Source organism: Pituophis catenifer, unplaced genomic scaffold (assembly GCF_029215685.1).
Source record: "Pituophis catenifer annectens isolate HBS135680 unplaced genomic scaffold, rPitCat1.0.hap2 SCAF_12, whole genome shotgun sequence".
In the NCBI taxonomy this organism is placed as follows: domain Eukaryota; kingdom Metazoa; phylum Chordata; class Lepidosauria; order Squamata; family Colubridae; genus Pituophis; species Pituophis catenifer.
In genome coordinates, this window is record NW_027256892.1 from 14,592,023 (window position 1) to 14,618,380 (window position 26,358).

General features: G+C 39.9%; 1 protein-coding gene across 1 annotated transcript in view; it reads right to left on the minus strand.

Moving 5' to 3' along the window:
• KIRREL3 (kirre like nephrin family adhesion molecule 3) overlaps positions 1–26,358 on the minus strand; it is a 375,859-nt gene that overhangs the window by 86,374 nt on the left and 263,127 nt on the right. Inside the window, exons 8-9 of the mRNA XM_070952317.1 lie at positions 3,870–4,018; positions 3,348–3,475 (exon numbers count right to left, since the gene is read on the minus strand). Of these exons, the coding sequence (XP_070808418.1) occupies positions 3,348–3,475; positions 3,870–4,018 (277 nt within the window). The remainder of the gene's footprint in view (positions 1–3,347; positions 3,476–3,869; positions 4,019–26,358) is intronic.

The window sequence follows — 26,358 nt, forward strand, 5'->3', positions numbered from 1 at the left end:
CTGTATTCAAATCTGTATCATGTGTCTATGCAAAAATATGTAATGCAGGGAGACTTTTTCAGTGTTCTTGACCAATGGCATCCTTGTTGCAATCATGCATATAGACAGTATAGGCTTCAAATTGCACAGGAGAAGGATTTGGTTGCTAGCCACCATTCTTTTGGGCACTGTACATACAGAAGGAGGATTCTATTGCTCTGAAAGGACATAAATTTAATCCTGCTGAAGGATGTCTATTAATATGCCAGTTTATTTATAAAAGAAAAATGAAATTCTAGATTCCATCTATTCTTGACTGAAGCTGATAAATATATTCATGCTTTTCCAGCACTTGATTATAGTGTAAAATAGCTGCTTCTGTGTGGACTGACTCTGTCAAAAGACATTATTTTTAAGGGAATGTAACTGCTCTGTTTTTATGATAGATAGATAGATAGATAGATAGATAGATAGATAGATAGATAGAGATAGAGATAGTTATAGATAGAGTAGATAGATAGATAGATAGATAGATAGATAGATAGATAGATGATAGATAGATAAATAGAGATGGATGGATAGATGGATGGATAATAGATAGATAGATGATAGATAGAAAAATAGAAACAAAGAAAGAGGATAGCTAGCTAGCTAGATAGAGAGATAGAGAGATAATAGATACTAACATGGATGGATAGATGGATGGGTGGGTGGGTGGATAGATGGGTGGAGACAGATTAAAGGAAAGATAATAGATGAGAGACAGATGGACAAACAGACAGGTGGATAGATCGAACCACTAAGATATGCAAGACATCTTTGGATTCTGTGGTGTGAAATGATTACAAGAGCATGCATCATCCTAAGTAGAGAAGAAGCTCCAGAGCAAATCTCCGCCTTAGCTTGGGCTGCTCACAATGAGTGTGCAATGTAGTGATAGTTTACAAAAGCTTCACCTGCCACAAAGAGATTAAATGAGGCTTTGGCCTTTAGTTAACCTGGATGTTGCTCATAATGGGAATCTGTTCAGTTTCTATTAGGACTATTTTGTGAAGCTGCCCTTTGCAAGCAGAAATGCGCCAAGAGCTGTGAATGCCATGGAAACCTGTCCTTTCCATTTGTATTAGGCCAGTTACATAAATCAACCTTCCCGACCTCTGCATAGTCAAACATTTCTGCTTCTCTTAATTTAACTATAAGGACCTACCAATTCAACTCAGGGGACTATCATTGCCTAGTAGTCTAGTTTAGGATGATATACCATCTTGATTGCTCAAGAAGGCTCCTACTAAAGCAGGATGTTACTGGATGATTTGAGCACAGCAACACTGCTTTCCTTCCACCCCTTTAGCCATTAAAGAGAAGGAGGCTGTTGTAGGGAGCATAGGGAATGCCCTTGAAGGATAGGAGGAATTGCTGCTACTAAGCCAATAGTCAGATAAGAGGGAATGGAATCCTGGCCAAGAAAATAACTTGAGACAACATATCAGATAAGCCCCTATTTCATATGAAGAGAAAGCCAGGGAGGAGGAAGCACATTGAGGTTTGCACAATTCTCTTTCTGTAGCTGTAACAATAAAGACAGTCCTGACTTATCAAGCATTCATGTCTCAGTCTGGTCTACTTTGTAAGATCGACGTGTGTTGAGGAAGTCTCCATGGGTCAGTGGAGAATCCAGGTGGAGCAGAATATGCTTCTCTATTCCAATCCTAAAGATGACTTCCTTTCCTGTAATTTCCTGGGGCTCAACTTGGAAATCATCCCTGTAGGTCCTTGTAGATTCTCCAAAGCACCAGAGGGCAGGACAAGAAACAATGGTTGCAAACTAGTCAAAGAGAGAAACAACCTGGAATTAAGGAGAAACTTCCTAACAGTGAGGACAATTAACCAGTGGAAAAGCTTGCCTGCCTTCAGAAGTTGTGGGTGCCGTTCAATCTAGATATTTCTAGATTGAACAGCCAAGAAGTAGATGCAGACAGAGATAAAGATCCAAGAGAGGAATATGGGAGGCAAGTCAAGAAAAGCATAGCAATTAAAGTATTGAAGCAGGCAAGAGACGATAGATAGATGATTTCTCCTTTTTGTTGTTGTTTGGATTTGCTTTTCTTTTTCTCTCACTTTCTTTTTTTAGGTAGGTGACATGACTAGAAGTTAGGTAGGATAGAAAGAAAGTGTTTTTTAATAAAGGGTGACATGATTAAAAGTTAGAATAAGAGATAGGAATAAGAGAAGGGGGAATATTAGTGTATATACTTTTATATAATAAAATAAAAGCAATAACAAGAAAACAAGGAATAATTGGATAATGACAGACTGCAACTTAATATAAATGTGTATTATTAATAGAAATATATAAGTTGATTGAATGTAATAACTATGATTAAGTCCACTAGTTTTAGTCATATTAGAATATATGACACTCAGGTGCCACACTGTTCACGTATTGATATGTTTGTAAAAAAAATAAAAAACTTTTTAAAAAAAGTTGTGGGTGCTTCATCACTGGAGGTTTTTAAGAAGAGTTTGAACAGCCATTCATCTGAAATGGTATAGGGATATGGTGGTGAACCTATGGTACGCAGAGCCATATCGGTGGGCACGCGAGCATTGCCCTAGCTCAGCTCCAGCATGTGTGTGCCAGCCAGCTGATTTTTGGGTCTTCCAGCCCACCAGAAGTCGTGAAACAGGCTGTTTCCGGCCTCTGGAGGGCCTCTGGGGGTGGGTGGGTGGGTGTAGGGAAGGCCCATTTTCACCCTCCCCAGGCTCCAAGAAAGCCTCTGGAGCCTGGGGAGGGTGAAAAATGGGCCTACTGGGCCCACTGGACCATCACATGCCAAAAGCGGGGGGAGTGCAGGGGGGGGGGTTTGCGCACGCATGCGTGTCGGGACGGGCCACATTGAATTATGGATGTGGGCATACACGCGCACAATCCCTCCCCCTCGCCCCCCCCACTTTTTGCACACAACAGCAAAAAGATTAGCAATTACTGGTATAGGGTCTCCTGCTAACATGGGGCTGGACTAGAAGACCCCCAAGGTCCCTTCCGGCTTCATTCTATTTTACATTTTAGAGTGTGAAACTTCTCCTTTCCATAGAAGGAGGAATGCTACCAGTAATGAATCAAAACATGCTGGCCTCTGTGGGACTTTCCTTTCCCCCTTTAGATCACTGAAGAGGAGTTGAATGTTTTTAGAATACTCTACATATTAAAAGTCACATGTCTTTTTGATAAGTTACGGAGACTTTCCCTGAAAGAGTAAGAATAAGAATGTACGAGTTGAGTGGTAGACCAGCAAGGCATCAATAAGCTCTTTACCCTGTCCTCAAACATCTGGCCAGTTTTCAGCAGCATTGCCCATCATTCTTACCACACCAGAGCCCCTCTTCATCCAAACGATGGTCAGAGATGGGTTTCCAATCCAGGCACAATTAAATATGGCATCGGATCCAAGATCGACAAGAAGAGACTGTGGTTCTGTCATCATGCGTGGCCCAACTGAAATTTAAAAAAAAAAAATGTTGCAGGACAGGATAGCCTCTAAGATTTAAAATAGTCATCACAAAAAATATGAAAAAGAAAGAACCCCAAAGGAACATTATAGCTCAAGCACTGAGTTTGAATAAATTCTTCTTGATTTTGTGGCCTTTCCAGCTTTCTGTTAGGGGAAGTATTGTTATTAGGATCAATTATCTTTGGCATATGGTTCTCAATTTCTGACTTGGTTATTTTTTTATCAAACTATCTCGTTTTCTAAAGAAGCATTGAAAAGTTGCATCCCCATCAATTGGTCCATGTTCAGTTTTTGCCCTGAAAACCCCCCCTCCCTCAACGCAAGGTGTTAAGTGTGTTGAGCAATGTTCTAGCAGATCAGTAGTTGAGCCGTACTTACAATAGACATCGACTGTTCTGCTGATGTTGGTACTGCCCAGAGCATTGGTCACCTCACAAGAGATGGGTTCAAAGAAATAGGTGAAGTCGACAATGGTCTCATAAGCATCACTTGATGCTTCCTTTATAATGTGGCCCTTTTTGGCCCACCTATGGAGTAACAACAAAGAAAATACCAGGGTTGTGTTAAGATGGTCTACACGGAGAAAGTGAATTTCACCTTTATGGAAGAGATAAGGCAGGAGATTAAAAACACAACAGAAGATAAGCAGTCAGAGATGAAACTGGATGTTAGATACTGCTGAAGTCTGATGCTTATGAATAAATTGCAATATGGAACCCATGTAAAATACCAAGTTCCTCCAGTAATTTTCTATGTGTCAACTAAAACATTTGTTTTCAGTGACTTGCAGGGAGAAGGAGAAAACTGCTGGATCAGCCATTCAGTCAATCCTTGCTTTGTTTTAAATTATAGATAAGTGTAAAACTACTGGATCAGCAAAGAGAGGCACCCATGGCACACAAATTATTTATTTCATTTTGAAAGTTTATATCCTGGCTTTCTTCCATTGTGGAACAAGATGCAGGTCAACCAAAGGTGATGAGACTGGTAGCTGCTTAGTTTCAGTGAATTCATTGTGCACGATGTCCTGGGAATTTGCCAAGGGAAGCATCCATGATGGCTTTCAGATTCTGTTGGTCCTCTCAAGGCAATTTGGTTTTTTATCCATTGATTTAACAGTAAAACAATTGTGTATTCCTGATGTATTCTTCTTCATTACTAAATGTCTCTGAGCGTGTAGTATAGAAGAAGCCTTGTGCATATTGTACTGTATGACTGTCATTGGGTGTTGTGCCTTGTGATTCTTGACGAGTGTATCTTGTCTTTTTATGTACACTGAGAGCAGATGCACCAAAGACAAATCCCTTATGTGTCCAATCACACTTGGCCAATAAATAATTCTATTCTATTCTATTCTATTCTATTCTATTCTATTCTATTCTATTCTATTCTATTCTATTCTATTCTATTCTATTCTATTCTATTCTATTCCATTCCATTCCATTCCATTCCATTCCATTCCATTCCATTCCATTCCACTCCACTCCACTCCACACCACACCACACACCACACACCACACCACACCACACCACACCACACCACACCACACCACACCATACCATACTGTAGAATAGAAAATCTAGGTTTAAGTCCCAGTGGACCATAAAATTCATTGTTTGACTTCAGGTCAGTTACTACTTCTTCACTCAGTTTGACTCATTGGATCATTCTGAGATTTCGGTAAAATAAAGCCAGTTGAACAAGGAAATCAACTTTCCTTCTAAAAAAAAGTACAGGGAGTGACTAAAAGGGGGAGATAAATAAGTAGCTGAAAACAAATAAATTAAGATGTTGGAAAAATCCATGAATTCCTTACTCTGGAAACAGGTGGGACAATTCTACATTTCCCCCCCTCACAGTGCTCTTTTATCTGCAGCTGAAGATCAAGTGATTCACTGGGGACAGAGCTATGTGATAGAAAAGAGAACACAAGTATTTTTCTATCTCTTCATCCTTTCAGACTTGGGTTAGGGAGAAAAGATAAATGACCAGCTAAATGATTTAAATTCTCCTCCTGGGTTGTGGAGGTTGATTGAAGATTCTTTGGGCTCTTTTGGATCCACAGTCCCAACTGCTCAACTCTTTCCAGACTAATTCAACCATCTTTCTTTCTCCTTCTAAATGTTGCCGTTTCAAACATCACTGAAAATGGAAGCTAGAGGCTCAGAAAAGGATGAAGGTCATTGCCTCATATCCTCTGCAGTTTCAATTCAATGAGTGGGAATTCCAAATTATATTAGGACCCCAGAGTTACCACCTAAAGGATTAGGGACTGCACTTAAGTAGCATATTTGCACTGGCTTGGTAGCAACCAAAGGTTAGCTGGGAAGGGGAAAAAATTGAAGAAGAAAGAATTTGCATTAACGTGTAATTCATGCAACCAAGCCATCCATTTTAATGGATGGAAGACTCCAAAAATCTTAGAATACACGTGAAGTTTTTGCACTTTTGCTGCACATGAGCAACTCTTCTAAGATTCTAATTCTGTGGACATTTTGCCAGGATGCCTCACCTTTTGCTTGCCTACAGATGGCTAAATCTGTGGATAGCATGGATTTCAAATATGTCAGTAGTAGAAGATGAGGCTGAGCTATCTCCTGGGGTTGAGACCATCTGTAATGCTGATTCCAACTAAGACATACTAGAAAGTCCATCCATCTCTGCTAACTGAACAAGGCTTTCTTTAATTGACTCTTTTTTCCCACCATTATATAACCTGTTGTTCCTGGCAGTGAAGCAGGCCAACACCAACAGTTTTTTGTTATCTATGAAATACGTGTGTAGGATGTGTAGTCTTTTGGCACATTTCTTAAACACAATCTCTGAAATAAATTGGAGGAAGCTGTAGCTTAGTGCCAGCATGCATGATTTATATGCAAAAGAAAAAAAATGTGGAAGAAATAAAGATTTTAGTGCTTTGTCTAGACCTGAATTTCTGTGTATTCAACCATGGCATAGGACCCGGGTACCTCCGAGACCGTCTTCTGCCACCAATAGCCTCCCACCGACCAGTTCGTTCCCACAGAGAGGGTCTCCTCAGGGTGCCGTCAGCCAAGTTATGTCGGCTGGCGGCGCCCAGGGGGAGGGCCTTCTCTGTGGGAGCCCCAGCCCTGTGGAATGAACTGCCCCCGGAAATTCGTAAGATATCTGACCTCCGGGTGTTTCGCTGCGCATTGAAGACCCTGTTGTTCCGCCAGGCCGGACTATCAATACAATAGTTTTAAATTGGGGTATTTAAATTTATTGGGGTTTTAAATTTGAGCCATTTATTTAATTATTTTAAATTTTATATCATTGTTTTGTTTGTGTTTTTAAATAGGCTGTACACCGCCCTGAGTCCTTCGGGAGAAGGGCGGTATAGAAATAAAATTATTATTATTATTATTATTATTATGTTTGTGTGTCTGAATAAAAGTGACGGTTCTGTTATTTCCTCCTTTTTTACAGCTATATGACAGTTAAATCCATATGGACAATGCTTGGATTAGAAGAAAGAAATAATCCTAGATATTTTATGGATCTACCTCTAACTTGCTAAGCATGAACCATTCTTCAATTTAGAAAATTTAGAACCATTTAGAAAATTATGTAAAAAAAAAAAAGAATCAGCATATTTTTGGAAAGCTACAGCTCCACTGGTGTTAAAGTAGTGCATTTCATAGGAAGTTACGTAATAAGGGGTTGCAAGCAACCTTGGAGAAAAATGGCCCGAGATATGTAACAAGTAATTCTATTGTAGAAAGACACACCACAGATTAACCTAATTGGTTGTGGAATTATTTTTCTTGCTGTTGTATTTAAACATCATTTTGCTTGACCGATGGGACTGAAATGACCATTAATGTCTATGGAGATTCTCACAATAGAATCCCTTATGCCACCAGGATTGAAATTTTGGGCTTGGACAATCTGGAACTGCACCGCCTGCAGTCTGATCTAAGCACAGTACACAAAATTATCTGCTACAATGTCTTACCTGTCAACAATTTCTTCAGCTTCAACCTCAATAATACACGGGCAAACAATCGGTACAAACTCAAGGTAAACCGCTCCAAACTCGATTGCAGAAAATACGACTTCAACAACAGAATGGTCAATGCCTGGAATGCTCTACCTGAGTCTATTGTTACATCCTCAAACCCTCACAGCTTCAACCTTAAACTGTCCATCATGGACCTCACCCATTCCTAAGAGGTCCGTAAAGGGGGCGTGCATAAGCGCACCAGCGTGCCTACCATCCGTGTCCTACTGTCCCCATTTATTTGTATTCATTTCTTTCGTTCATATCCATGTTTATGTTTATACCTCTATCTTGTACATGTTTGACAAACTAATAAATACAAATACAAATTCTCACTCATCCAGATTAAGGTGGTCCCAAAGGTTCTTTCTTTCAAAAGGCAACTTTGAGGATTTGAGGGAGGAGAAGGAGGTCCAGCCTTTGTGGACCAGAAGGGCTTCTTTAAATTCCCATTGTCAGGTGTGAAGAATCAGGACCACACATTAAGTTCCAGTTAAGAAGATGTATTGCTCGTCCTATATTTTATTGACATTTATTTGTCAAATGAAAATTGCAAATTTGAACGAGCAAAATGAAAACATTTAAAATGTGACAGGGATGATAGGCATGTTAATGCACTTACACACACATACACCCTTAGGAACCTTTTAAATATGGGGTGAGATCAGAGGTGGGTTTCAGCAGGTTCTGACCAGTTCTGGAGAACTGGTAGCAGAAATTTTAAGTAGCTCAGAGAATTGGTAGTAAAAATTCTTACTGGCCCCACCCCCATCTATTCTCTGCCTCCCAAGTCCCAGCTGATCGGGAGGAAATGAGGATTTTGCAGTAACCTTCCCCTGGATTGGGGACAGAATGGAGATTTTACAGTATCCTTCCCCTGGAGTAGGGTGGGAATGGAGATTTTACAGTATTCTTCCCCTGCCATGCCCACCAAGCCACGCCCACCAAGCCATGCCATACCTACCAAGCCACGCCCACAGAACCGGTAGTAAAAAAATTTGAAACCCACCATTGGGTGAGATCCACAGAAGTTAAGTTAGAATAAAACTGTGATAGTTAGTAGCTGAGACAACTGAATACACAAGAATCTGGTCAACTAACAGTCAGCACTAAATTGGTGCTAGATAAGAATCAATGAAATTCAAGGAGGGACTGGACTTGGATCACTTATAGCAACAGAATGAGTCCAGGCAGATTCCTCTCTTGACTCAACCCCAGGTACTGCACTTCTTCTCCTACACCATAGCACAGGGGTGTCAAACTCAAGGCTGGGGGCCGGATCTGGCCCACGGGGTGCTTAGATCTGGCCCATGGGGCCACCCTGGAAACAGCGAAGGACCGGCCCACAGTGCCTCTGCCAGTGAAAACGGAGCTCACGAGGGCTGCGTGTGGCCAAAATATGAGCTCGGGAGCCCATTTTCACTGGCAGAGTAGTCAGGCACCACAGGCGCAGACACAAGTGACATCGAGCTGGCCATGCCCACCCTAGCCTCTCAAGGTTGAACACAACCCTGATGTGGCTCTCAATGAAATTGAGTTTGACATCCCTGCCATAGCCCATTCTAATAGGCTGGATTTTAAGCTCATAATGTGGAACTTTCCGTCTCTGCTTGCCTGAGTACAGATGTCATGTAGTACTGTTGGCATTCATAGGAACGTTTCAACTTCCAAACTCCAAAATCAAGAAGGACCATTTGATATGGGAGCTATTTTATCAATGGATAGATAATAAAGTATGGAGATGAAATATTATATATGAAATGAAATTTGGATAAAATGTTTAAGCACTTGTTTTTTTGTTAGAGGTAAGAATATCTGTCATATAATGAGAGTTTGAAAATTTTGAGAGCACGAAATGATTTTCACCGATCGAAATACTGTCTGTAAGTGTTTCGAAGGCTGATGTTTTTATGTTGTTTCTGTTTAAAAAATAAAAAAATTTTTGCAAAAAAAATAAAAAATAGTAAAATAAAATAAAATAAAAATATATATAAAAAGAAAGACCATTATGCAAAGAAGGCCCAACCTGGCTGAAAGAATTCAGTCCAGAGTCTTGCCAAATCATGCATTCAGATTATCCACGTGAAAATCCAGTTCTTTTTTCCCTTGGAATCTTCCCTTCTCTTCCTCCATCCTCCCTTTTAATCAAAGGGAACATTATCCCTTTAAAAGGCAGCTGAAATAGCATCACGCTGGAAAGCCACGCTGGCATCTGAAACACTGCAGTGGGAAAATGGTCTTTGAAGACAAGCTGTCAACTCAGCACTTAAATTAAACTGCTGTTTACCAAACAATAAGCAAATGTGACCTAATAGAAGACCATCTGGCATCTTGCCACTTTAAGAATGGGTGTTGGAACTGCTTGGAAAGAGAACCTGTCAATGTGTGTTAGACTGGATCAAGGGAGCTTGGGGGGAAAAATATTCTGGCAGTAGGTAAACCTGCAGTAAAAACCCCAAATCTATAATAAATCTCAGAAGCATGTTAGCTCCGAATCAAGGCTTTTTTACTACTGATTTTTTTTTCTAAAAACAACATAGTTTGTGACAATTTTTTCCTGACATCCCAAATATGATGCACTAGAAGATCCCTTTCTCTTTAGCAAACCCAAGGCAGACAGACCTACATTCTGCAGTCAGGTGAGAAAGACGAGATTTGTTTTTGTGTATATGTGCACAAAACATATTCCCTTGTCATTAGAAAAAAGAGAGTTGTAAAAATATGGATAAATAGCAACAATCCCAAATGATGATCATCTTCAGGAATGCAAATATGAAATTATTTAATGCTAAACAGAAGAGCACCAAATAGATTGTTGCATTCTTCTCACTTGAAGAAATGATCACACGGGGAAGTTATCTTGCAAGATGGCAAAAACAATCCCTCTTCCATTTATTTTACCTCAAAATGCTCACAAGCAATCTCTCTATAGTATAAACAGCAGCCAGTGAATAAAATGCATCACTCTATTATTCTGGGCTAGGAAAAAGAAATATGAACATCAGTATCCATTTGCTAAAATTGAATAAAAATCAGGACAGATTTAGGAAAGCTCTATGTAAATGAAATATTTATACATGAAACTGAATAGTAAAAAAAAAAAACATGTATTAAAGAATACAAGATGTTTTATCCTACAGGAAATATTACATTCTCCCTCAATCTGTCTAAAAGACGATTTCACCAATTCTCCAATGGTCTCTCTGTAAATGGAAGCCCAGACTCTGTCATGCTGGCTGTGGAAATTCTCATCATTTGACAAATAAGAAATTCAATGTAGTGCTCACAACAATACAAGATGAATGCATGGTGTATGAGAGGGGTTGGCCTCTGGTATCTTTTGTTTTGATCTTCAGACATGGATTTTGTAGGTGTCCATCTTAAACTGGTCTTCCGTGTTATAGGGAATGAGCCTAACGGGTTAGAAAATCTACAATCATAGTTCTGGGGACACCAAGGCCAAGAATGTATGCAAATCATGATTAAATGTATGTGTGTATGTGTGGGTGTAGTATTATTAAGCCTTCTTCCCATGCATGAAAAGAGCTCAATACACCAGAACACACATGGAAAATGTGCTTGTGTGATATACATCAAGACTACCTTAATTGATATCCTCCTCCTTCTCCTCCTCCTCCTCTTCCTCATCATCATCATCACAAGTCCTAATGTGAATGGGATTGGTGATGGAGTGAGCAGTGGGTTTTCACATGCCAACTGATGAAATCAGCTTTACAAAAGAGACATATTAACAGTACAGATGTAAACTCAATTTGTATGCATTTATCTCCTTTCTTCAGTCATTTATCTTCACCCTTCCAACAGATGCTGACTAGCCATTTCCGCTCTTCTCCCTGCTGGGTGACTGGGATGTAAATGCAAGTAAATCAACTTCTCTCCCCCCCACACCACAAATCTCTTTTTAATAATTAATCCAGTGACTCCACTTTTATTTTTGGTCTTCCATTCAGCCCGCTTATGTGGGAGGCACAATCTTTCTGTCTAAGTGGCCATTCCCAGCCTGACATAGAAATGAGATCGTGCTCAATTTATAACAATCCTATTAGATGGACACTATTTCCCAGGAGAATGAGAAGACCTAGCAGCAGGAATGTATTTCCCCTGACATTCAAAAAGGACAATCTAATACTGTATAAAGCTGCAGGGTCCTCTTGCAAGATTCAGCTGAAGTAAACAATGTACGGCCCTCCCCAAATTGCTGAATCAACTCATTAGAAATTCTATTTATACAAAGCACCACACAAAGCAAACAAAAAGTACAGTCACCATGTGCTTTACTGCTCAGCTATATTACTGTAACAGGAAACAGGAAACACTACTCAGAACAAAAGCGCAAAGAGTATATACCATAGATCCAAACTTGTAAATAATGCCATCTATTGACTGAATACCACTGTAGGATGTTGCATAGAAATACATTCCAATGATGAATTCCAACATCTCTCAGCACCCCCACAAACCTGGATAGTAGTGAGGAATATGGTTAAGAACTGCAAGTTCTCTACTTCTACAGTTCAGGCTGTTTCCCCACACCTGCGCTCTAACAAAAAATTTGAGGATGGTGGAAAACCATATCCTTCCAGTCCACTCAGAAATTGAGAATTGAGAGCCTTGATAGTACAGTGGTTTAAGCACCCTGTTATTAACACAGCTGCCTGCAATTTACTGCTGGTTCGAATCTCTCCAAGGCTCAAGGTTGACTCAGCCTTCCATCCTTTCTAAGGTAGGTGAAATGAGGACCCAGTTTGTGGGGGCAATAAGCTGACTTTGTATAAATATACAAAAGTATGAAGGCTATTGCTTAACGCATTGTAAGCTGCCCTGAGTCTCCGGAGAAGGGCGGCATATAAATCAAATTTAAAAAAAAGAGAGAGAGAATGACTATCTTTAATCATACACTAAGACCTGAATGTATCAAGACCACTGTGGATCCATCTGGATTGAACAAGATACTAGGCAGTCTAAACTGAAAATGGCATAGATGATTACTTAAAATATTGCATACACCCACTTTAAACCAATGTACTGTATGGCAAACAAAAGTAAATGAAAAGCTGGAATCCATGAAATAAAAAGCCAGAGTTAATTAGTTCCCATCACCATGTCTGCAGAAAACTCTGGGGACTAAACATTTAAATTTTACAGATTCTGAGTGATGAAGTTATGGGTGAGTTTTTATGAGACCCTATTACCAGCTGACTGTGCCCGTCTCTTTCTAGGCATGGGAAACAATTTTCTATGAAAATTGCCGCTGTGATGCAGTGGTTAGAGTGCAGTACTGCAGGCTACTTCTGCTGACTGCTGGCTACCTGCAATTTAGCAGATTGAATCACACCAGGCTCAAGGTTGTCTCAGACTTCCATCCTTCTGAGGTGGGTAAAATGAGGACCCAGATTGTTGGGGGTAATATGATAACCCTGTAAGCCGCTGTAAAAGCAGTGTAAAGTGGTATATAAGTCTAAGTGCTAAGTGCTAGTGCTATGAAGCTATTATCTTTGCAGGAAACACGTCAAGATCTTTCCAGCTATCCTATGAATAGAGCTGCTTGGAAAGCAAGGCTGGAGTATTTTTCCCCCAGGAAAAGTGAATGGAGGCTTCTATCATGAAGGAAGATGGGTCTGCTAATAGTGATTGGTCGGCTCAAAGGTAGGAGGAGTTCAGACAAAGCCACTAGCCCCTAGTTCCATCATCTTTTGTTGTTGCTGTTAGTTGCGAAGTCATATCCGACCCATAGTGACCCCATGGACAACATTCCTCCAGGACTTCCTGTCCTCTACCATCCTCTGGAGTCCATTTAAGCTCACGCCGACTGCTTCAGTGACTCCATCCAGCCACCTGGTTCTCTGTTGTCCCGTTCTTCTTTTGCCCTCAATCTTTCCCAGCATTAGGCTCTTCCCCAGTGAGTCCTTCCTTCTCATTAGGTGGCCAAAGTATTTGAGTTTCATCTTCAGGATCTGGCCTTCTAAAGAGCAGTCAGGGTTGATCTCCTCTAGGACTGACCAGTTTGGTCGCCTTGCAGTCCAAAGAACTCGCAGACCAGAGTTCAAAGGCCTCAATTCTTTGGTGCTCAGCTTTTCTTATGGTCCAGCTTTCACAGACATACATTGCAATTGGGAAAACTTTTGCACTTTTGTTGGCAGGGTGATGTCTCTGTTTTTAGTATGCTGTCTAGATTTGCCATAGCTTTCCTCCCCAGGAATATTTCCATTACCCTTTTTACATACTCTTTCAAGTTTCTGGTATTTTTTTCTTTTCCTCCCCTCTCCCCTTATCTTTATTTTGTGTAGTGAGTTGGTTTGTAGACCAACTTAGCTCTTGCAGCAACTTGTTCAGATCTGAGGGAAACAGCAAGGGAAAGCACTGTCCTGAAGCTTGATACAGACAGATAGCCATTGCATTTAGTCATCACTCTTTATGTTTCTCTACCTGTTTCTACATTCCCCCAAACAAAGACAAAAAAAAAACAAAAAAAGAATACTCAGGAGAGAGAATAACACAGAAGAAGGCAGCTGCTGTGGGAACTGTTGGCAGATGTTTCCCTTTATGGACAATGATGAACCAGTAATTAGAGGAAGGAAGAGTTTGCATCCAACAACTGAGGAGTTATATTGACAGTTCTGTAAGGAATAATTCAAAGAACACACAACTATCCCAAGGCAGGCAGCTATTTCCATATTCCTGCAAATCATTTGAAAGATATGGGCTTTCTCATCTGTTACACGTGGTTGAAAATGATGTGTACATGTAGTTCTCCACATTTGACCACAGTTGGGACAAGAATTTCCATTGCTAAGCAAAGAGGCTGTTAAGTAAGTCGTGCCTGATTTTACAACCTTTTTTTTGCCATGGTTGTTAAACAAATCACTGCAGTTAGGTAAATAATAGAGTTGTTAAGACTGCGTTATTCATGTAACTGAATAGTTATTAACAGTCTTAATTAAATAAAGAAATGAAGAATTCATCTCATTTTAAGCCAATCCAGCTTCTTGACTCAAAAGCTGGTTAGGAAGGTCACAAATGCTGACCCCAGGATTCAGCAACTGGCATAAATACATGCCAGTTGCTAAGTGTCTGAATTTTGAACATGTGACTGTGGGGATACTGCAATGGTTGTAGATACAAGGACCAGTTCTAAGTTACCAAAGTCATTAAACAAATTTATGGTTCTATATTGAGGGCTACCTGTATCTTAACCTATCTTACTACCCTCTGTCTTTTGGTACTGACCATGGGGTTTTCATGGCAAAGATACTAGAGTGAGTTGTCATTTCCTTCTCCAGAATTGAGAATGGAGGCCTTTGAACTATGGTGCTGGAGAAGACTTCTGCGAGTCCCTTGGACTGCAAGTTGATCAAACCGGTCAGTCCTAGAGGAAATCAACCCTGACTGATCTTTAGAAAGTCAGATCCTGAAGATGAAACTCAAATACTTTGGCCACCTAATGAGAAGGAAGGACTCCCTGGAGAAGAGCCTAATGCTGGGAAAGATTGAGGGCAAAAGAAGAAGGGGACGACAGAGAACGAGGTGGCTGGATGGAGTCACTGAAGCAGTAGGAGTGAGCTTAAATGGATTCTAGAGGATGGTAGAGGACAGGAAGGCCTGGAGGAACGTTGTCCATGTGGTTGTGATGGGTCGGACATGACTTCGCAACTAACAACAACAACAACCTTATTATAAGTCTTATTATATAGGGATGTCAAACAAAAAAAAATCATCCTCTAGTTCTATATTTGTGTTTTTCTAACCATGTCAGCTTCCCAATGTGGACTTCAGCTCCTTCAATTCTCAACAAGCATGGCTCGCTGGGGAATTCTGGGAATTGAAGATCACAAGTCTTAAAGTTGCCATCCCTGATCGAGATGATGGACAGCTTCCAACTTTGAGGACCTTATTTTTGTACAGATACTGGGGAAAAAAAATCAGGCAGATATTCCGCCAAGGAATTTGCAGTAGATGCAGAACGTTTCCATCAGTAAAAGTGATAACAGCTCCCAATGATCATTTCGTCTGGCATAATTTGAGATCTTATAGCTGTGAAAACCAACTGCAGGGACTTGTTCCGACAGTCTCTGAGAATCAGACATTATTGAATGGAAGGGGGAAATAGATATCTGGTTCTCTTCACCCTACTTTAGCATCAATTGGGGCTGGGGGTTTATCTGTTAATCCTAAAATCATGCAAAAACAAACAAACAAACAAAGCCCCTCTCCCAAATCAAAACACTCATCCATTATCTTGCAGAGTGATTCAATAAAGGCAAATCCATGGATCATATGACTGGAATGGACTTTGGGAGGGCTGATTTTCTTCTCAAGTTCATGCAATATTTCTTTCATTTTAGCGCTTGGGATTTTTTTCTCTTCTTCTGACGACTCCCTTGATTTTATTATCACCTTCTTGACAGGTTAAGAAAGAATGATCTCAGTGCTTTGCCCTATGATCCTCAGAGATTGCAGACAAGTCCTTCCTTTCATTTGTATATGTTGCCTTACAGGTATTTATAGATTGCCATTGTGTTTGCTCAAGGCAGTTTCTGAACTGTATCAATTGCCCTCTCCTAGCTGTTCTTGAGATGATGATCATGATGCTTATCTATTCAATCATATCCAATTCTGGGCAATTCTATGGACCAGCTCTTTGCACATTTTCCTATCTTTTATGGTTTATTTCAGTTGTTTCAGATGGTGTCAGCTTTGATGGTATCTAACCACGGTGTAGTTTAGCAGACTTGCCTCTTTTTACCACTGACCATTTGAGTGTAACTGCTTTTTCTAGTGAACTTGATTGCATGACATAAATGACATATATCTTGCATGAGATGACATACCCTCAATTTCTTGTTAGCTTTTGCCTTCTATTTCTTTTAAACGGGGCAATGTTTCAGGTCCAGAAGTGCAAAGTTTTACAGTGTCCTTTATATCAATCATTTGCAGAGCAAACAGTTCCCACTCAAGAGATTTCAGAAAAGAATCGGAGAGAATTTCAAAAGCCATGCATGGTTTCCTTTGTGTGTATTACTTTATTTCTTAAATACATTCCCTTGAGGATGGTTCTTTTCCTGCAATAATTTCCGTTCTTTCCATGAATTTTTGAAGGTCAAGGGATGATGTCGAGACCCTCTCATTCAGGTTAACAACATCCTTATAATAATACATAGCTCTTTGTGCAGTCTGGCTACACTAAACTCATTCTATGGTTTCCTCATAGCAATAGCAATAGCGCTTAGACTTATATATTGCTTTACAATGCTTTACAGCCCTTTATTGCCCCAAACAATCTGGGTCCTCCATTTTACCCACCTCGGAAGGATGGAAGGCTGAGTCAACCTTGAGCCTGGTGAGATTCAAACTGTCAAATTGCAGGCAGCCAAAGTAGCCTGCAGTACTTCACTCTAACCACTGTGCCACCACAGCTCATGTTTAGGCCTTAATCTCAAGTCCTTATGGTGAAACCAACTAGATATTGTAATCAAGTTCCTATCAAGGACCACCATAGTTTTTCCCTCCCTCCTTTCCTATTTCTTCTCTTCATTCAAACATGCCTGCTCCATCAGATGAATTTAATTTATGTTATTTGCTTTGCCTACACTTATAACCTCTCTCAGCCATCCGTTTGTTTGTTTGCTTGTTTATTTATTTATTTCTTCTAGCCTTTCAGGAACATTAGAGGATCACCTCTGAATTTACTGCCTTCTAATTTAAATGGTTTGCACGATGGAGAGAAATGCATTTTCATCAGGAAACAGGTTCTTGATTTCAAGCTTCAAAGGAGATTTTATAATCAACAGTGTGAAAACACTGATTAAAAATGTGTCGGGGGGGAATCTTGGCTGGAGATTTTTTAAGCACTATAGTTGTACACATGAAGATAAATAAGCATTCATAGAAAGCCATTTCTCCAGGTTTGGAATTATTTTTCTTAACAAAAAATAATTTCTCTGGATCTGATTTCCTGATTTTTATATTCCTGATGGATATAAAAAAAAATGTCAAGAGACCATTCAAAAATTTCCTTCCTTCCTTCCTTCCTTCCTTCCTTCCTTCCTTCCTTCCTTCCTTCCTTCCTTCCTTCCTTCCTTCCTTCCTCCCTCCCTCCCTCCCTCCCTCCCTCCCTCCCTCCCTCCCTCCCTGATTCAAAAAGCACATTCGGAAAGGTGACGATGTGGCAAATCAGTAATGTATTTGGTTATGGAATCCATCATTTCATGTGATTTTTAGAAAGGATTATACTCAATTACAGAGATTACTGATCTCTTTAGATTGATGTAAACCCATCTGTGTAGCTCCACAGTTTTAATATGAGTGTTTTCTAAATTTTGCATTGTTATAACTATTATTTTATGCTTTTCAGCTGAGCAGCTGGAAGGCCCAGGACCGCCTTTTACAAAGAAAGTGCTACATCATTGTTGTGGCAACAATGTTATCAGGATATAGTGCAGGTTCCTTTCCCAATAATGAATTAAATTTACTGACACAGTGGTGGAGCTGGTGGGAAGGAAGAGTCTTTTGTGAATACCTGAGATCACATTCACAATCATGCTTAAAGGCAATATCTATCTGTTGTAAGTGCTGAGTGGAAACAATAAATACGGCTCCTCTGTGGAATGGTAATTTAGTTTGGTCTATCCTAATTCTGTTTCCAAGAGAGACAGAGAGAGAAATGGAGATAGAGAGATATTCCTTTATTATTATAGTTGGTCACACAGTCAGCCAGATTGCTTAGACTGGATTTGGCATTTTTATTCACCTATCAAGTCCTTCCCTGGGATAGGCCGAAGTTGTTGCTTGATGGTGTTAAAGTTATCGTTGCAGGAGGCACTGTAAGTTGTTCTAAATAAAGCTGCCTTTTGCAATTGACTGATGGTGATTTGGTCAATGCCGATGGTGTTCAAATGGTTTTTCAGATGTCTTCGGCTTGCACCAAGGTACCTGTAATCATTGGTACCATCTTTTTTTTTTTTTTGGTACCATCTTTGTTTTCATTTGCCACTGTTATTCTACTTCTATTTGTAGATCTTTGTATTTTGTGATTTTCTCCAGTTCTTTCTCTTCTCTTCCTTTTATCATTATTATGTATACAGCATCATGATACCACAGCTGCTAATTCTTTAGCTCATATTGGACTTCATTCTCATCCAGTTCTTCCCAGGAATATGGGATGTATAATATGTTGGAGGATGATGATGATGATTAATTCATTAAACATGAAACTCAGTCAACTGAACATTCAAAAATGCATCACAAATACCATTGATTGGTGCTGATGGTTGATACGGATTGCTGCCAGCATCCTAGATATCAACCAAGTACCTTCTTAAGATGTTCCAAGTAGCACATTTTTTTGCAGTTCTGCTGGTGTTATTGCAGGAAGCTACAATTTCTTGATGTATTTTATAAAATTCTTGGACATGGTATCAAGTGCCCCAATGACAACGGGTTGTTGTTTTTTTTAATTTGATTTATTTGCCGCCCTTCTCCGGAGACTCAGGGCGGCTTACAATGCGTTAAGCATTGTAACATCACTGTTACATGTTTGTTGTTGTTGTTGTTGTTGTTGTTGTTGCTGTTGCTGTTGTTGTTGTTGTTAAAATCCTGCCTCTACTTTAACTTTCTGTACATGGCTCTGGGATAGTAGCTTTTGCTTCCATAGGTTCTGTATGGATACAGTATGGTCATTTAGACATCTGAAAGAGACCAACTGATAGCTCTGCTAAAGATGCATAGATGTGATATGAACCAATTATACCATTCACCCAGGAACCCTTGCACCCATAATCCCCTCACCTTCATGGTTCCCCAATTTGCAGCACTATAGTTTCAAATGCAAATTTGCACAATGGGCTTCTATTTTCTTATTCAAACCTGGTTTGTTTTGTAAGGAAGTTTCTCATTTTGGAAAGAAAGCTCTGTTTAGACTATATAAACCTGTCTCTGTAGCTGGAAAGCCTTTTGTATGAGCTAAATTTTTCATCATTCTATCTATTATTCAGCACCACTGATTCTTATTTTATTTTATTTGGAGTTTTGGTTTAGATGAGCATTCTTTCCCCCTCCTTTCTTTAGTACCGTGGCAGTCAATAAACCTGGCAGCTTTACATACCAAATTGAAGTTATTGGAAATATATTTCACACATCTAAACAAAGCAGGAAGGCTGAGATTAAACTCCTGTTGGGTTGAGCCTCAAAGTTATGCTAAAGGCAGCAGTTGGAGATGTAATATTTCTGGAAAATTACTTCTGCCCAATGGCTGGCAAAAAATAATGTGTGATTTTGTTGATTTTTTTTTTCCGGAGCCAATAAAACTGGGCATCCAATTTCCTCTGTTCCCCTCCATATGTTCAAAGAAAATGTGAAAAAGACAGTAAGACTTTTTAATAACAGGTGTACATCAGCTTTCTCTGTGCAGTGCCCTCTGTGCAGCGCCCTCTAGGCAAGACTACAAACCATATCAAAAGCAGCCATCATGATCTGATGTATCAAGTGCCCATTCCTTATTATGAGCTAGAAATACATTGCAAGGGTCTAGGACACTCAACATGGCCAACTTGCCATGGCCAACTTCCTACAGCCAACTCACTAGGGCCAAATTACCGCGGGACAACTCGCGATGGGACAATTCACCATGGAACACCTTCAAGCCACAGGACATGAAATTGACTTTAAAAAGACCAGAACTATCGCCAAAACTGAACAGTTTAACAACAGAATAATCAGAGAAGCCATCGAGATAGAAAAACGCCCACACAGCATGAATAAAGGAGATGATACCTCCCGCCTACCAGCCACTTGGAAACCTGCCCTTATTGACAAACGAGTCCCTAACACAAAGAATGACACCAGACCCACACTCACGACAACCACACAGGATGTCACCACCACACATCCACGCAAAAAGCAAACTCAAACCCACACCGATGATGAGGCACGACCACAAACCAAAAGCCAGACCACAGCTGCATCATTAGCCACTTTAAACCCCTCCAATCCATACATGAAGCAAACTGACACCCACCATGAAGATGTGGCACAACCACGAACGCGAAGACAAACAACAGCAACGCAGCTCACCAGCTCAAGTCCCCCTGCAACTCAGACTAACCCGAGCACAACCAAGCCCCCACCCAAACAGAACACACCCCCATCCAATCAGAGCACAGCCAACCCCCCCATCCAATCAGAACACACCTCCACCCAATCAGAACACAGCCAAGCTCCCACCCAATCAGTTCACACCCCCACTGGCAGTTAAAAGGAAGAAACAGCTGCGATCACACATTACTCCTAGAAGCATGAAGCCGAAAACACCAGCCTGAAGATGACGAATGAGACTTCGTCGAAACATCGCCAAGACACTTCCAATTTTAAGTGGGAGAAAAACCGTATAACCAAAGACCTACATACAAACACCTGCAAAAACCTCAGAAAACACACACGCACGCACACACACACACACACATAATTTTAAATAATTAAATTGAATTGTTGAATTGTCCTGCATCAAGTTGTCCTGTAGAAAATTGGCTGTGATGATTTGGCCATGATGAGTTGTCCCATTCCGTATTACAATGGGCAATTAGTTCATGTTTCTCAATTTTTGTCACAGCAATCTTCAGTTATGGCAAATTTGATGACAATCTCTGTATTAGTTTTCTGAATAGTTTTTATCCCAGAGCTATAATTGCACTCAACCATGAACTAAAGGGCCACCACCAGTGAGCTGTTGGACAGCATTACTTGGTCTGTTGTGTGGATGTTTGGGTGGTTTAGGGGTGGGGAATTGTGGTTGGTGGGAGCGTGTTTGGGGATTGTTATATGTGTTGGACCTGGCCTTTGGGTGTTAAGTGAATTTCTTTGTATGGGTATACTGTGTATACACGTACGATGACAATAAAGTTGTAGTTGTTGTTGTAGTAGTTGTAGTTGTTGTTGTTATTGGTTAATCTTTGGTGAAATTCACAGCCTTTCAGGCTGGTTAATAGCTCAGCAGCTCGAGTCCTAACCAAGGACCTAGGAACTGTTAAGGTATCATCAGAGGATGTAAGCTGTTCCGAGTAAGGTGGTTTGTTGTTGTTGTTGTTGTTGTTGTTGTTGTTGTTGTTGTTATTGTTATTATTATTATTATTATTATTATTATTATTATTATTATTATTATTATTATACAAGAAGACATGTTGCCATCTGAGATCCTCCTTCTGAGCAAAGTGATATATAACCTCGGTATATATCACTCATTGGTTCCAGGAGGTGTGATGTGTACCAAAAATTATGACTACCAAATAATTTTTTCCCAAATGGAATAATATAGTGAGTCACAAGGCAGCCAACACTGACGAGTTCTAGTTTGTGTGTTGAGCAGCAAAGAAACAATGAGTACCGGGACAAAATTTTCACATAAAAATGCGATGAAATTTGAAGAGTTTCAACGCAGTTGAGTACCAAGGTACCACTGTAGTTTACATGCAGATAAAAGCCAGGAGATTTCCTGAATAATCTTCTGTCTTCATAGTAAACAATATTATTTCATTATCTATTTCAGGTAGGAGCCTCTCTGTAATAATATTGAAGCTGAAGTCCTTCAAACCTTCATCCATCACTATCTCACAAGTTTTGAAGTCCAAGCTATAAACCCAGCAAAGACAAGAATTTTGATCCTGTACATCTGAGAGAAAGACTCATTGAATTCAATGGAATTTACTTCTGGGTAGACATGCATCAGATTGCATTATTAAATTCTATTGCTTTTAAAGGTGAGTAAAGTTCATATAGTGCTTCTCCATCTGAAATGAGTTTGAGATTAACTTTATTTCAATAACATCTACAAATTTAACTTCTTTAATCTGGGGGATTAGTCAAGTTTTCAGCTTTACTCTTAAATCCTTGAATTCCTGTTAAACTTTATTGATTTTTTTAAAAAATCCAATGGTAACTATCTTTTACATTACTGATTATCCAGATCTCATTCTGTCTGGTGATAATATATTCCAGTGGTCAGCAGTGATTGTTTTCCCAATTTGTCAAAGGTTGCATTTTAACCGAGATAATCATCCTTTTAGTGTGCATTTTGAATTTAGCCAATCCCTGCATATAATGTCTACGGGAATTCTCAGTCATCCAGGTTATGGTTGTCCCAAAGGCACTTTTTTCAAGAGACAACTGGACTTCCTTTGTTTTTCCTTGAAGACGCTTCGCTTCTTATCCAAGAAACTTCTTCAATTCTTCAACCAACACATGAAGCAGAACTGAAGAAGCTTCTTGGATGAGAAGTGAAATGTCTTCAAGGAAAAACAAAGGAAGTCCAGTTGTCTCTTTAAAAAAGCACCTTTTGGGACACCCTGCATATAATATTTACTATTCCAGATCTTCTCCTTCTTTTGAGCCAAATGTTTTCTCCTTTAAAGGACACCATAATTTTTCATTTGCTCTCTTTTGGAGCTGCTGCCAAAACTTAGCATGATGCCCCTCTCTTTCTCCTTTCACAGTCCCCCTCAACGTCAAGGTAAGTCTGACCTCAGCCTGATGACTTCATACAACCATGTAGTTTTCTTGGCACCAATGTAAACATGATTTTCCATGTGTTGATTTCCTAGAAGAAAGATATGGTTCTACTATTCCCTGGATGTTTTCCACCTACATCTATCACAACCCAGATTTATTTAGCTTCCAAACACATCTCAAAATGCTTAGTACAATTCCAAATTCTTACGCTGTCCACTAATTCAACCTGCAAGTAAGCCTATGTTAGGGTTACAAGAGAGATATCTGTGGGGTAGGTTCATGTCAAAAACAAAACAACACTTGATAACTGGATGACTGTAACTCCACCTCTTTTACCATGGCTACATTTATAAGTAGTCCTTGACTTACGACCACAATTGGAGCCCAACATTTCCATTGCTAAGCAAGACAGTTGTTAAAGTGGATTTTGTTCCATTTTATGACCTTTCTTCAGTGAATCATTGCAGCGCTTATGTTAGTAATACCATTGTTAAGTGAATCTAGCTTCCCCATTGATTTTGCTTGTCAGAAGGTCGCAAAAGGGGATCCCATGATTCCAGGGCACTGCAACCATCATAAATATGAGTTAGTTGTCAAACATCTGAATTTTGATCACATGACCAAATATGGGGATACTGCAATGGTTGTAAGTGTGAAAAATGGTCATAAGCAGGGGTGAAATGCTCCCGGTTTGGACCGGCTTGGGCGAGTAGGTAGCGATGGCGGCAGGCAGTTCAGAGAACCAGTAGCAAAAATTCCTCCCCCCTCCAGCCTCCAGCTTGCTTACCTTCACACGCCTGCCTTGCTTCGTTTGCTGAAATCCCTGCAATCCATTGCATCAGCAAGCAACTGAATCTCCCTGCCTGCAATCAAGCTCATCGGTGAGCAGCTTTATCTGCCTGCCTGCCTGTATGTTTTTTTTCCCTTTGGGAGCTTTAAAAAAAATAGTTAATTGGGGTTTTTTTTAGTTGTTCTTTTTTTAGACCTAGCCATTTAAAGTTTAGGAAGTTTTAAATTTAGCTGCTTTTATATAAAAATAAAAATAAAATAAAATAATATTTGTGCAGCTTTCTGAGATTTTGTGTGTTTCTGTAGTGTTTCACTCTAACTACACAAACACACAAAATCTCATAAAGCTGTATGTGGAATTCTCTGTGTGTAAAGTGTGAAAGTTGGTTTTTTGGACTTTTTGTGGCTGTGTGAGGTTCCTGCTTGTTGCAGGGGCCATTTTGGGTCTAGCACAGCTGCTTTTACATTGTGGGTGAGCCAGTTGTGTTGTGTTGTGTTTTGTAGGTTAAAAAAGAGCAAAGAAGTCACGTTGATTTGGCCACGCCCACCTGACCACCAAGCCACACCCACCCAGTCACCTGACCACCAAGCCACACCCACTAATTAAGCCACACCCACAGAACCAATAGCAAAAAGTTTTTGATTTCACCCCTGGTCATAAGTCACTTTTTTCAATATCGTTGTAACTTTAAATGGTCACTAAATGAACTGTTGTAAATCAAGGACTACCTGTATAGAGGGAAATATATAGCTAGTAGACTTTTCCTCCATACATTTGTCTATTCGTGTGCTGGAGCTATAGAAATTGGTGTCCTTCATTCATCTTGTAGCAGCAAATCTCAGTTAGATTATGCTCTAAATGGGAAAAAACCCCACCTCCATATATTTTTTTCCTGAATCTTCCACCATTCAGCTCAATCACCCTAATCCTTAGAAAAGAAAACACTATCCTTTACTTATAGAGAATGATCTAGTCCAGGGGTCAGCAACCTGTGGCTCTGGAGCTGCCTGTGGCTCTTTCATCCCTCTGCTGCGGCTCTCTATCGCTCAAAATATGTGTCACAACCGCCAATGTGTGTCACCTGCTGGCACGTGATTTATTGAGCTTTTCGACTCATCTTTTTTTTTAGTTCAAAATGTTTTTGTTGCATGCAGATATAAAACTCTGTAGCAGTTCATTGATTTCATAAATGCAACACGCTATAGTTTTTTTATACATAGCATAAAGGTAAAAAAAAATGATATATGCAGTGTTATCTTCATTTTAGATGTCAAAAGGGTTTTGTGGCTCCCGGTGTTTTTTTTTCTGTGGGAAATGGATCCAAATAGCTTTTTGAGTGTTTAAGGCTGCTGACCGCTGATCTAGTATTTTAACTGCCCTCTATTTGAACTTTTGCATACTCCGTCTTTTTTTTTTTTATGTATCTTAAATAGGATTGTGTACAAATGGAGTTTAGCTAAGCTACTCATTTCTACTTTAAACCTTCTGCAATCTTCTCGGTCTCTTCAGAATCCCTCAGCTTGAATGAGTTTGGGTATCTCTAAGTCAAAACCGTAACCACTTAAAAGAAGGCTTCATGTATAAATAAAATGTGCATTTTAAAAATATTCAGAAAATGCCATCGCTCCCACTTCCTCCCCATCTCAGCTGAATACAACATTTTTATTTTGCTGTTGGTTTCACAGTAACACCCAACCCCCTCAAGCTAGCGATTCCATGTGCAAATGAGTTCTAATTGGTAAGTTCTTTGTAATTACTTCTTCCCATGGTATGTACTCCATCATCTGCCAGTTGGCAATTACATCAATAATATTGATTTCAGTTTCTACTGATTAATAACACAACATGGAGAAACGCAAACACACAGTCTGGGGCTCATCTTCCTGATCAGTTGCGTTGATTAGCAAATGCTTACTATCATTTGATTATTGACCGTCTCCTTAATCTAAGCAAAATGTTACTTTTTGGTATTTGATGACTGTTAGACTACACCATGATCAATTGATGCTTGATTTTATGAAACCAGACCTATGCAAAGTTTAAAAGGGCATGAAATGAATATAGAGAACCTGTTTTGAAAGATAGTCCAAAAATGAGATTGATAAACTGAGATTCCAAGAATAACATAGATCAAGGGTGTCAAACTCAATTTTATTGAGGGCCGCATTAGAGTTGTATTTTATCTCGGAGGGCCGGGGTGTGGTGTGGCTGGGGATGGTTGTGGCCTTGGTGGGGATGACATGGGATTCATGTTGGGGGCACCAGTGGTGGCCAAGTGGCAGCTTGGTACCTGTGGTGGCTCAAGGACTTCCCTGAGACACTCCACCTCTCTCATTATAATCTCCTTCCTTCTTTCCTTCCTTCCTTCCTTCCTTCCTTCCTTCCTTCCTTCCTTCCTTCCTTCCTTCCTCCCTCCCTCCCTCCCTCCCTCCCTCCCTCTTCTTTTTCCTTCCCTCTTCTTTCTCCTTTTTTTTTCCTTCCCCTCTTTCTTTATTTTGCCTTCCTTGCTCTCTTCCCATCTTTCTTTTTTTCTTTTTTG